The sequence below is a fragment of the Xiphophorus maculatus genome, chromosome 5, assembly GCF_002775205.1.
Source record: "Xiphophorus maculatus strain JP 163 A chromosome 5, X_maculatus-5.0-male, whole genome shotgun sequence".
Lineage (NCBI taxonomy): Eukaryota > Metazoa > Chordata > Actinopteri > Cyprinodontiformes > Poeciliidae > Xiphophorus > Xiphophorus maculatus.
The window spans coordinates 22,821,019-22,834,629 of NC_036447.1; the positions used below are offsets into that span (position 1 = coordinate 22,821,019).

The 13,611-nt window shown below is 40.1% G+C and overlaps 1 protein-coding gene across 1 annotated transcript; it reads right to left on the reverse strand.

Annotated features, from left to right (window-relative positions):
- Positions 1 to 966: 966 nt before the first annotated feature.
- On the reverse strand, positions 967 to 3,849 carry LOC102223648. The gene is made up of 3 exons (XM_005805050.2): positions 3,299 to 3,849; positions 3,134 to 3,167; positions 967 to 2,071 (listed from the first exon to the last, which is right to left on the reverse strand). Exons 1-3 carry the CDS (start codon positions 3,530 to 3,532, stop codon positions 1,686 to 1,688), a joined length of 654 nt encoding a protein of 217 aa, XP_005805107.1. The 5' UTR covers positions 3,533 to 3,849; the 3' UTR covers positions 967 to 1,685.
- Between the last annotated feature and the right edge of the window lie 9,762 nt (positions 3,850 to 13,611).

Consider the following 13,611-nt stretch of genomic DNA (forward strand, 5'->3'; position numbering starts at 1 on the left):
CAAATGATGGTTCGTTAACAGGCCTGTGCTGTTGATGAGTTCACTGGACCGTTTGAGACGCATCTAGAACTGATGCCGGTCTTTAAAATAACCATTAAGTCATGAAATCTCAAATTAGACTATTGGATATAATCCACTTCTTAAGATCAAAGATTAAAAACAAACACTTCAAAACTTTTAGGGTACCGATCGGCTTGTTTCAGAAAACAACAACTTCAGTTTCATTCTGTCAGATAGCAAGAAGTTTGTGGGTTTTGATGTTTTTTGTTAGTTTTTTTTTTTCTAAGCTTGCATTTCTGAGTTTTATTCTTCAGCAGGGATTCCTAAACTCTGAACTTTTTTAAAATGAGTTTATGAAGATGTAAAACTTGAAATTAAATATTTTTAGGAATGCAATTCTTGAGAAACTCAGTGGGAAGGTGCTATTTGTGCTAAAACTAAGTTACTTAATAAGCCAATCAGAGTTTTGATATTTATGATGACCTATGACCTTCGATGAATTGGGGCCATAAAGTGAAAGCATGTGGCAAAACGGAAGAGTTGCACATTCAGCGCCCTTTAAATGCAATAAATCCATCAGACGTGTTAAACCAATCATTCCTTCAAGAGGCATTTTTGCATCTTCATAGGAAGCAACGCAGCAATCTGTGAACTTTTTTTTTTTTGATGTTGTTGTTGCCTGCGCTGGCTAAATTAAAAGCGGATTTCTCATATCTTGTGGCCGGAAATGTTTTGCTTGACATCAACACAGGAGGTGTAGAAGAAAAAAAAAAAAGTGTGTATGTTTGCTGGCCCACAGGTTTTTTTCTTCTTCTTCTTCTTTTTTTTCTTTTTTCAAAACCACTCGCTGCAATCAACAAACAGGATGTGATGTGCGTCCAGTTCCCGTTACAGCCTCCGTGACACCGGGGAACTTTCCCTCACCTAAATAAAGCTTCACAAAATCCACTTGAAGAGTTGCAGATATGACTTTACGGTTTGATTTTTATTTATTTATTTATTTATTCATTATTGCAATAAAGTTAACAACATTATATCCATGTTTGACATGGATCACAACAACATACATTCACGTTTGAATAGTTTTGTCCACAGGACTTACATTTTTCTCACAGGCGGAACGTTTTCCCGGCTCGCGAGTTTCCACGTGGAATGCGTCTCGTCCGCAATCGCTGGTCGCGATTGCAGAACTTTGTCTCCTTGACGACGTGTTGCCCTTTTTTATGAAACAACATCCAGCTCCCCGAGTTCAAAACTGAACCAAATCAGTGCGGTAACAATGCATTGCACATCAAGACAAATGTAGTGGCATCTACAGCAGAAATACATTCCCGCAGCGTTATAAATATAGATACATAAATAAAACTTAAAATAAATACACAGCAAGAAAACCGAGTTTTTTCTGGGAGGAGGGGGATTTTACAGGTGAGTGATGGTTCTCCTGAGATTTCTTTAAAGTCCTTGCAGAGACTCTTTGGTTTTAAATCTTCAGTGCAAAAAAAAAAGACAACAATACAAAAACAAAACATCCCACCTCAACTCTTGACTGGTACCGGCACCGGCACGTTTCCACCTTCCTGAGCTTAGACACAGAACTCACTGGTGTTCGCGTTTGTGTTACGACGCCCCCCCCACCCACAGGGTCAGGGTCCCGTTCTCTTCTGGACATCCGCGGCCGCAGATCGTCACTCTACGAGGAACAACCCGAGGCCCGATCTGTTGTGGTCCAAGCTCCAGTTCTCCTGTGTCTCCTTCGGTACAGTCATCTGAGCGATCAGGTCTTGGTTCTCCAGCTGGGTCACCGTCCAGCACTTTTTACTCACGGGCATTTTCTCCACGTCGTCCGTAAGCTCCACATGGCAGGTTAGCTTGTCGGCCACCTCCAGCTTGAGGGTGCCTGCTTGGCATTTGTGGGTGCACTGGACAGTGACTTGGATGTACATGAAGTAGATCCCCGTCTTCGATGGCGTCAGGGATCGCTTCGATGGGTCGTACTGGAAGTTGCTCCCAACTGATGGCCCTAGAGTGGACTGGGCGACGTTCCAAGACATTGTAGTGTTGTCTAGTTTATCTAAGAGAAGACAAACATATGGGGGGTTAGAAGGTGCTTACATGGGGTTTGTAAGCGCAGATAATATCCATTAAACCTACATTTTTTTTTACATTTCACATGCAGAAGAAAAACACCCTTTAGAGGGCTTTGAGAATGAGAAGGGAGAAAGGGACTGAGGGCCAAAAGTCCCGAAATATATTTATAAAATACATTTTTCTGCATGTGATAGCATGTAACATCAACAATTCAAAAAAAAAAGTGTAATCAATACATTAAATAAATGTTTTTTTTTTGTTTGTTTGTTAAAATCTGTAGTTAAACGAGTCAATACTTTCTTAAATACACAATCGGAAAAGTCAGAGTTTCCTTTTCATTCAGTTCATGCTGACATTATGCATAAACATTTTATTCTTAATGTTCTGCAGTTTATTCACTGTCAATAGACCCGACATCTGATTGGCTGACCTGCACAGCAGTGCAGACTGATCGTGTGAATCCTGCCTACACAAACTGAGCTGCAGCTCCTACAAGACACGACTGAGTACATGCTGAAAACTAATATTTACACAAATAAACCTTTATTTATTATTATTATTGTCCCTTTTCGTGCTCCATATTTACCAAAAATCTGAATTTCAATCTAATTTCATTGCATGACGAACAGTAGACATTTCATTATTCTATTTTGCAATTAAACTGACATATTGACACATTTTTCTATTTTTTAAGGAATTGATCACAGGTTTATCACAGTTACATATATTTATTCAATTGCAGTGCTTTTGACCCTCTATATTTGGCAGAATGTCAAATAATTGTATCGAATTTTTCTACATAAAAACTATAATTATTTTTTATCATATTTTCACTCTATCATATTATTTATTTGTTTTATTCGACTGTGGCACTTTAACATAACACACAGTGAATTCATGTTCTCGTTGCCAATTAACACTTGAAGTAGTTATTGTTGCTTTGTTGAATTAATTTTAGATGTGAGCTCATTTAAAAAAAATAAAAATAATAAAAAAGAAGCAACAGCTTTGTTGAAATTAGGGCAAATAAAAATAAAATACTCACTCTCTGCGGCTTTCAAGTACGCAAAATTGTGCCTCTGTTGAGGAAAAAAACATTGAAAAGGACACGTGTCAGAAAACAATCAAAGATTAGGGAAAAAAAACCCAACTTATTATAAGCATTATAATAAGGCATTATAAGATTGTCATTAACGAAAACGCGGTTTACCTTGTAACCTGGAGAGGCGGACCCACTGTCCACCAAGCGGGCGCTTCCAGATGCGGGGTCACGCAGCTCGGAGCGCAGCTCCTTCACCACCAGCAGCCCGCCGACAGCCAGAGCCGTCACCGCCACGAACAGAATCACGACGGACATGCCGAGGAAGAAATCCACGAAGCTCCGACGCCGTCCGACGCTTTTCTGGAGCGACTCCACGTCCGCTTGGTTGCTGCTTTGCTCCATTGGTCTGTCTGTCTGTCTGCGGCTGTCGAGATTGTCTTGCGGCGCGAAACGCTCAAAAGATGCGAATTGTAAAAACAAAAAAGAAGTAAAAAAAAAAAAAAAAAGAAGAAGTTAAAGACAGTCCTCCAGCTGATGGGTCAGTTGCCTCCTGGGAGTTTAGTCCGCTCTGTTTATCACCTCAGCTCAATCCTGCTGTTTGGGAGAGTGTGGCGGCTCCGAGCACCATGACAGGGTCATTTATAGGGCCTCTCCAGAGCACGCTTTCAGATAGAGGAAAAAAATACGGAAGTCATGGGTTTCCCTCCCCGCCTCCATACACAGACACACACACGCACACACACACACACACAGACACACACACGCCAACTGTCTCCCCTCCCCTCCCTGCTTTCGCTCAGCGGCTTTCACTGGAGGTGCGAAAACTAGACTTTCCGCGGCTCTCCTCTCTGTTGCGCAAGTGCAACAGAGAGGAGAGCGTGTGTCGTGGAAACCGAAAGGAAAAGAGAGAAAAAGTATCACCCCAGGGCTTTTTATTATCATTATTATTATGTATTTATTACCAGGTTACATTCCTATACAGTCACAAAAAAATATATATATACAAACTCTTACCAGAACACATGGACGGGGGCCCTCTCCATAGGGGCCCCAACACGACAGAGAGACGCTTCAAAGTATTTTCTATTAATGGGAAGGGTGGAGCGCACGTGGGTGGATGTTGAACATGATGAGAAAGAGCGGGATTTTTCTCTCTTTTTATTCCAACACGATAAAGTTTAACACGTGGGAGAAAGAGGCCAGGTCAGCAAAAGAGAGATAGAGTGATGGGTTTGAACACGCTGTGCAGGCGTATTTAAAGAGGCAGGTTATCAGATGGAGCTGGATGAAACTCCAAGGAAGGGAGAAGGATTTTCCCAAATTCAATAATAAAATGACATGTGTCCGGATGCGCAGTAATCAAGATCAACTAGAGATTTGACTTTATGGAACGATTTCGTGTTGATCCGAGACATTCGGTTTTATTGGACCAGTTGTCATGCAGTTATTGCACATCCTCCATTCTCGGAAAGAGTTCAGCTTCCTTTCACCTTCTGTAAGAAAACGGACCCACAGCATCACAGATCCTCTGCCTTGCTTCAGCATGAACACAGAGAGCTTTTAGTGACGCTCTCTGTTTTGCGTCACTGAAAAGCTACATCTTGGCCTCGTCTGAGCAAAATGAATTTGAGATGTTTACATTTGTGATGGTAGGGCAGAAAAGGCCTTTTCTGTCCCAGTCGGGGGCGGGGGGGACGCTGGGTGAGTCCAAGACTCCACTCTTTGTCGTATGTCTCCAAACATTTGGGAGATTTTTGTTTTTAAACATAAATGGCTCCATTAAAATTGTGGAGTTCTGGATTCTAAACGGAAAGCTCAGATCAAATCTACTTGGTTCAAAACGTGATGCAATATGAAAATATCACATTTATACTGAAGGCTTCGCAGTAACTGTGAAAACAATCGTGTCTTAACACGAGAAACCAACTCTTTGAGTAGTGCTCCTGAATTTCTCATCTGATTTCTCCATTGTTCCTGGGATTATGACACTCATGTGGAAGATGAATTTGTTTTAAGCCTTTTCATCCCTTGCCTGCTGCTGTGTAATAAATATATTCACGGGAACATCGTTTCGGTTCCGCTTTGCACGTTATGCGACCAGGTTGACGTCAGCCACATGCAGTGGTTATAGCTAACTGCACTTTGTTGACATTTTTCCTGCAAAAGGTATTTTATGAACTGGTTGCGTAAGCTTAAAGTTCCTCTAAACTCTGCCAACTTCATTAGGAAATAAAAAAGAAAAAGAACTTCTTTCTTTCCTGTTTCCATTTGGGAGTTTTCATGTTAGAAACAACCAAACTGACGTTTTCGCTAGAAGAAGAAGAAGAAAAGAAAAGAAAAACAATCACATTTCAAATGGTAATGTCCCATCAAACAGCCAAAACTCAAAAGGCCAAATTTAAATCCCGACTTTGATGTTTGCTGTGTGTCGTTTCCAAATCAGATTCTTATCTGGCGCTCAGCAGCGATTTACCAGACTACTTAGCGGAGCGAGACTCTGTGACGTAGGCCGCTGATCGACGGGACACAGGAATCCATTTCGACCAAAACAAAACAAACCTGAGGACGTGTGACCGAAAAATATCCTAAAATAAGATTCTCGGGTTACGTCAGAGGGAAAGTCTGTTGTGTGGACAGAAGTTTGGACTGTGCGGTGCATTGCAAAAGAAAACACAGTCCATGAACTTTCCACGTCTTGCTGCTCAATGGCTGCAAACTTCCTGGTGTGTTTTTGGGGATCATGTGATGAGCAACCACAAACCATTCCATAACTGTGAAGCAGATGAAACGTTTCGTGTTTGTGTTTTACAAATCTTGTGTGTGTGGGTGTGTGTGTGTGTGTCATGCGTTAATGTTGAGTCAATACTTTGTAGAAAGCATCAAATTGCAACTGTCAGCGTTTCGGGACTTAGATGTCTCCATATGAGAAGAGAAGTTATTTTTTGCCAAATACATCAAGCTCACATCCATTCTCAGTTCTTTTCATACTTTCAATGAAATTTAGGTCTAAACTTTGACTGGGCCATTCTAGAACATGGATTTGCATTGACTGTAGCTCTGGCTGTACGCTTAGGATTGACCAGGAAGGCATCAACATGGATGTTTTTAGCACTAGCTTTCCCTAAACACCATGTCAGCACAGGGTTTTAACATTTGTGAAACTAATGTTTGTGATTAGTTGCTTCAGGGTTGGCACAGCTAACTGTTTAGCTAGCCGTGCCCATCCCACATGCTGCTTGTTCAAAACCTCCTTCAGAGAACAGCTGGATTTGTAGTGAGATCAGATGGACTCTCTTTACTGTTGAGGCCACTTCTGAAGGCGGTTGGTTGCATTGGGATTTATTTACCAGAGTCAAAGTGAAAGGAGCTGAAAATGCAAGTGGATGTAGCACTCTTCAGGTTTGTAAAGGATATGAAAATCATGTCAGATTTTCCTTCAGTTTCACAGTTTTGCTCTACTTTGTGCTGGTCTGTCACGGAATATTCCCAGTAAAATACACTGAGGTTTGTGGTGAAGAAAATGTGTGTGAAAGCTGAAAAAAAAAATCTCTCTCTCTATATATACAGTATATATATTTACAAAGAATAACATGTTCATGCTGCTGTTATTTTGTTTGCATTAAACAGAACAGGGCATCCGCTAACTGCAAGAAAAAGCTCTTACGTGTCACCTATGGGAAAGAAAAGTTCAAACATTCGCTTGTGTTAAAGTTTGCCGTGTTTCTCGTGTAGAACAGGGCAGGTCTAATCTTTTAGCGGTCAAGTCTTCTTTATGAAACAAGGTGTTTCATTGGTCAGGCGCCGCAGCTGCATCATGGAAAACATTTATGTTCTGAGGTTCTGGTTAAGAAAAAGTCTGGTGAGATGAGGTGGTGCAGGAAGAAAGAAAAAAAAAAAAAAACACAGACAGACCGCACATAAGTGAAAGCACACACACCTGCCCTCTGACACACACGGACAAAAAAAATAGGTTTAGGTTTGTGGCGAGAGAATGTCACACTGCATCTCGCAAACCTTCTCCAGGTGAAGGTGCTGGCGCTGGGGCTGGTTCTGTTTCAGACTTATATTTAAATCAAAAGGAGGAGGAAATTTCACATCAGAACGTTTCCTAATGAGAGCTGTACCGGTTGTGCCTCTGCACATTCTGGCTCTAGTACAGAAGAGCAAACCTGTTTATAAATAAATTCCAGGTTCCAGGTCCCAGGAGTTCCACTGTTTCTGCGTCTAACGTCTACAAAAATGAATCCGTTATCAGCTCTGTGTGTCTCAGTAGAATCCCCAGATTTATCTACTGTTTTAAAAAGAGGACATAAGATGTAGCTGGCTAAACTCCAACCTCTGGTTACTGAGTTGGTGACTTTGTGTTGGTCTACTTTTACATAAAAAAAATTGAGTATTTGGTGATTTGACTGCAAACGATGCTCATATTACATTTTGTAAACGAACCCCTTTAACATAAAATCTGTGTATTTCATTTTTGGAGCCTTGAGTTGGCCCTTTTAAAATGTGGAGTTTTAATGCTGCATTAAAACTCTCGGCAATGCTCAAATATTGGAAAATTCTGAAGTTATACTGCGTCTTTCAGGGACCAGCATGGTGCCGGGTTACACAGGACATTTCAAACCACCTGCTGATGTAAAGGCCTACGTATGACTTTACTAAAATTTGCAAACAGACACTTTCATACAGATGTGGCAACATGACCGGCTCTGACCTGGTGGCCCTTACTCTTCTAAATGCGGCCCTGTAAAACATTAAGGAGCATCTCAGAGCTTTGCGTCTCATCACATGCTTTTGCTCAGATGTACATTGTCTGGGTCAGAATAACATTTTGTAATTCGATCCGATTAGACGAAAGTAGGTGCTAGTCATTAATTGCATAGTGGCTGAACTGATTTGATCTGTTGGATTCCCGTCTGGACATTGGCGTTGTTACTGTGAGACAAGTCACGCACCGCTCACGGTTAATGTTGCACATGGTGAGGGCTTCCCACAGTAAATTAAGCACTAATTTTCCACAGCTTTACTCGTGGCATTTATGGTAATCATCTTCAGACTCTATTTTTAATCCGCTGATGTTGCAGCATGCTGGCTTTACAGGAATGTTTGTCAGCCGCAAAAACGGGAACTGAACTGTTGCATGAAGAAAAACAAGAGTCAGAAGGTGCCTTGGGTTTAACTTTAATGAGTCACTCTAATGTAAATTTCAGCAACCTAACAAGTGCTGCGCTTCTGATGCCGTCACATTTTTAGCTCTCTCTCTCTCTCTTCTGATGTTTTTTTGTTTGTTTTGAAAGTTTGCAGATTACCAGTACCACATAGCCTGCATATTATAAATAAAAATACATCAGAGTGCTTCAAGAAAGCAACCTTCATCACAAGCTTCCTGGCCTCAGTTAGGCATCTCATATTTGACAAAACAAACTTCTGAGTTGGCAAAGCTGCACAGTCTGTTCATAATTTCTCCCAGAGGTTCTGTGAGCCTGGAATCTGTTGGAGCGACTGCAGTTACTGACGTTTTTGTGGACCATTCCACAAATTAAGGAATTTTCCAGACTCCCCTAATGCATTTTTTTTATTCTAATCTATAAAAAATATGCTTATCTAACAATTCAACATGTTATGCATGTTGTAGTTATTAGTATTCCAGCTTTTTCGTGCTTGAAAACTAACATTGAATCCCTTGTTTGTGCACACAGCCTTGCCCAATAATTCTGATTACCACTATATAATATTGTTATATATTAATATTGGAATTTTCAAAACTGATATCTGTGTAGAATGCATTTATTTATTTAACAAGTTCAATTATTGCCTGGTCTTCCTGAGAACATCTTGTTTAGCGGGGGTTCTGACTGTTCTGACTGTAACTCAAAGACAAACAGAAACTTCTCCAAAAGTCATTTTCTCAGTGTGGAGAAAGTATTTCAAGTGCAAACCAAAAGTAATTGATGTTGATCCATGTCAGCTGATTCACCACCCAGGGCGTCATGTTTTCAGGGGGCGTCACAAACACTTGTAGAAGCGGGGTTCCTTTAATATAAAAATGTTTTAACTACTTTGGACAATAAACTGAATTTTTTTTTTTTGACATCTTGGATCAAATCGGAAACCAATTCAGTTGAGTTTATTTATACACTTTACAATTTACAACAAGTCATCTCAATCCATTCATACAGACATTACAGTTGATGTATTTAATTTTGAGTCAATTGTGATTCAGCTGAAGTGGCTTTCTTTGTAAAGTGCCTTGAGAAAACATGGATTGTAAACTGGTGGTAAATAAACAGAATGTCGTCTCATTAGGATCAATTTAGATAGATATATGAAATCTGCAGTTATTAATCTTTAGCACTTTACATAAATTATTGATCTTACTGAAGTTGTTCCTTGGCTAAAAGAGTCCACATAAACTCCAAAGCTGTCATTTTACAATAAGTTTCTTTACCAGACTTTTACTTTGGAGAGAACGTGTCTTTGTAATGCGCTTTCTATTCCCTGAGGTTTCTCGGGAGTTTTTGTTTTTCATCTTTTTCGAAGATTCAAATCGGTTCAGGAACTTTCACTGTTGCAGCTCCGCAAAAGTCCACACATCACATGAAGAGACAGAGTGCTTTCTAAACAAACTGAACAAAAAGTGCCTAAGTAGTAAAAAAACATCACAAGGAATGAAAATTGAGAAATGCAGCAGTGTGATGGGAAAAGATGAAGGGACTCTTTTTGCGTAGGAGTGACAGATGAGGAAGTAGCTACGAAACAGAGAAAATGAGAAAATTAACAATGGAAACAGGACAAACTCTTGTTAAATGTCATATAAGCATTTGTGGGGGCAAGAAACCCCCCCCACATAACTCTGTTCCTTAAAGAACACAGAGATCTTCAAAAGTCCATGTTTATTTTTTAAAGCTTGGGATAAAACCCAGGATCACTTTCTGTTTTTCTAAAAATGTCTAAACTGCCTGAAGGTCTTTCAATGTGTTCAAACTTGACTGAAATGAATTACCTAAACAAGCATTCATTCCCTCGGATGTTTTTTCCTTTTATTGAGTTTACAAATCAATCACAGACAAAAAGAAAATGGCTGTCTGATTAAAACAAACTCTTTAATCTCCAAAATACATAAATATTTGTAAGACGAAAAAAAGAAATGATTGGATGAATATTTCTCTTCGGTAAAGTGACAGACTTAATTCAACAGAGGTCCAGCCAACTGGTGATTGTAGTCTGACGATGAGTGGGATGGAGATCACCGGAGTGCAGTGTGTCGCAGTATGAGGACACCTGCTGTGTCTGGGAGGTCCGTTCACTGGTTCATCAGTGTTCCTGGGTTCCACTAAGACAACAAAAACAATACAAGCGATCCAGGAGGAGTAATTGGTTTCCATCATTCACTTACAGCGAGACAAAGAAGACACACAGACATGCTCTGAAGACAATCTAGGTGAATGTTCAGGAATGGCCCAGTCAAAGTCTCTGACAGAGTTTGAACAGCTTTGCAAGAATGGGGTGAAACTCCAGCATCCAGATGTGCAGCCTGGTGGAGACTTGAAGGGCGTGAATATTAATGCAGTCTGTTATCTCATGTGACAAATTGTTCTTTAATTATCATTATTTTGTAGAATTTTTTAGCAAATAATTTTTTGATAAAACAAAAATGTTGATCATAATTAATTTATTATTATTAATAATAATACTAATTCATTTATTTATTTTAAAGAAGGTAAAACGTCCAAGGGAGTTATTACATTTTATAGGTTGCAAATGTCCAGACATCTGTTATTGCGTCTTTCGTCGTCAGCCTTGAATGATGAAGTACTGACCGTGAGAAATAAGAATCAAACCTTTCACCGTTTAGACATGAAATCTTTTTTACAGTAAGTGTTGAAATACAGAAGGAAGGCGCACGTCATTTCCCTCAGGCGAGGGATGCGAGCGATTTGCCGCAACCGGAGCGTCATAAATCTGGACACATGGATCTTGTTTTGGATTTTCTGCGGTCAGGACTTTGTTCTGACACTTTTCAATCAAAACAAAAACAGCAAAGTGATGCGCTGGGCTTTCTCCCTGGGAAGTCACTGCCGTGGCTTTCACTTCATGTTCAGAAAGGTATTCGCTTTCTTTCTTCTTGTTTTTTTGTGATGTCACTCAGTGCTCCTCTACTGTATGTACAGAAACAGAAAAACCTCCAGTTCAAGAGCTTTTGCTGCCCCCTGGAGGAGTAAAGAAATATAACTTTTTCTTCCATTAAGTTAGCGCAGTGGTACCCAAAGTGGGGGGCGCAGTGCCATTGCAGGGGGGTACTTATTTCAGCAAGTCTCTCCAAGTGAAACACTTTATATGGATTAATGAAGCAGAGACTGATTTTTTAGTCATCTTAATTATGATGGTTTTCTAATAACAGGTAATGTAAACACAGCATTTCAGATTAGAAAATTACATCCGATCAATAAAAAAGTTACAAGTCCTGCGTGACAGGCGTAAAAATGTCAGTCAACTACTTCCTGTTGATTCATCCTTAATTAAACAAACTAAAACACATTCTTGTGTGTCACCTAAACTGAACAGTTCAAATGAAACCAAATCAAAGTTAAATCAGACCGAACTTCTCTTGTTTTAGGTCACTTAGAATGACTAAAATGATGTCTATTTGCCAAATGCAAGAAAACTTTCAAGGACAATTTTTGTTAAAAGTTATTTTTTTCCAACTTTTTTTGAATTCAGAAGTTAAATCAGAGTCAGGGGATAATTATCTTTTAAACTGTGTGACTTGGGTCAAAGGTTTTGGTTTTCCCACCTTGTCATATCTACCCACAACTTTTCCTCATGATTGAGATCATGACTATGTGACGGCCACACCAAAACATTCACTTTGTTGACCTTTATAACCGCTGGATGTGCAGGGTTATTATTCATTTTATAGATCCATCTGTGACTAAGATTTAACGACCTGATGTCTTCAGATGTTGTTGCAGGACACGTTTCACTTTGGATAATGACAGTAGGAAGGAAGATGATATTTAGATCTGTTCGTACATTTAAGTTGAGTCAAGGGAGAAGTCTAGTGTTTGCCCATTAAAGCTCAGTTCCACTTTGATCAGGATGTTAAAAGGAACTGTTTTAGCATGAAGCAACAGGAGAAAACTGAGAAAACAAATAAGTGCAGAAGTATGGTTTCTACACCTAATCTTAAAGTCTGTGATAGTACGGAATAGGGGCGGGATTCAAATGTCCCAGAGGTCAAAGCATTGGGAAGTTTTTGTAAATTAAAAACCTGACAACTTTCTTCAAAATTTCTCGGTTTGCAGTACTTGGTTGCTACTGGACCAAACTTTCTCAATTTCTCAAAATACCACCTTAGACGTGTTGCTCTCAGTAAACAGTTGTCATTCATATAGTCACTCATTTCAACATTTAAATGCACAACACTATCACAGTTGTAATGCAACATGTGCTCTAAAGGTGACCAGACACATTGGGTAGGTTGAAGATTTTATTTCACAGCCATATCCCAATTAACTTTAGGCCTACGTATATATTAATAGAGATAGGAGACGCAGTGAAGTGGGTGAATACCAGACCACAGGCTCCACCTAGCGGAGGAAAACACAATTACAAGAAGGAAGAAACCCTCAAAATGAGGGTTTTGAGGGTTGGTAATATGTTAACTTAGGTTCTGGAGCAGGGCCACGGCCAAAACCACACCTCCAACTTCCCAAGCAGACTCCTTATGCTCTGCTCACCCGTTCTTCTCACTCTGCTAATTTTCCTCAACCCTACCCCTCTTTACCTTTTACCTCTTTTACCCCATCCCTCTTCATCCCATCATCCTAATCCCCCTCTTCCTTCCCTCCATCTCATAACCATGCTTTGCTCCTTTTTGCCCCAGGTTTCGTCTGCAGAGTCCCAAGAGCGCTCTGGAAAAAAAGTGGCACACATTTTCCTGAAGACCTCCACGTTGGGTCTTCATCGCCCAAGCCCTCCAGCTTTCTCGCTCATTCGTCCCCTTCATCCAGTTCCTTCAATAAATCTTGTCAGGTTATACCTTTGCGGCCTGGTCCTTCTTCTGTGTCACTTCACTCAACTACATGGTTCAAACATTAAAAGCTTATGGTTGACTTTCTACCAATGTTTATAGAATATTTTTTAATAATGTGGTTAGAGTTAATCAGTTCCTACATGATATTATTTGATGGAGCAGTAGTTGTGGATTTTGGTCATGTAAAACGGTCGACATCTGTAGATACACAGTTCAGGAAAGTTTACTCTGAAACACAGGTGCTGAACACCCAGTTTGTGTTCAGCTGAAAAAAATGTTGTGACACCTCCACGACCCGATTGGTTCTGATCTTCTGTTCAGAGCTCGGATGGGTCCGGAGTGACATGGTGATGTTGAGATGTAGAGCTGCGTATCATCTCTTAGTATTTTCCTTTTTGCTAAGACAGGCTGGTTGTTGAAATATCAATCAATCAAATCAATCAAA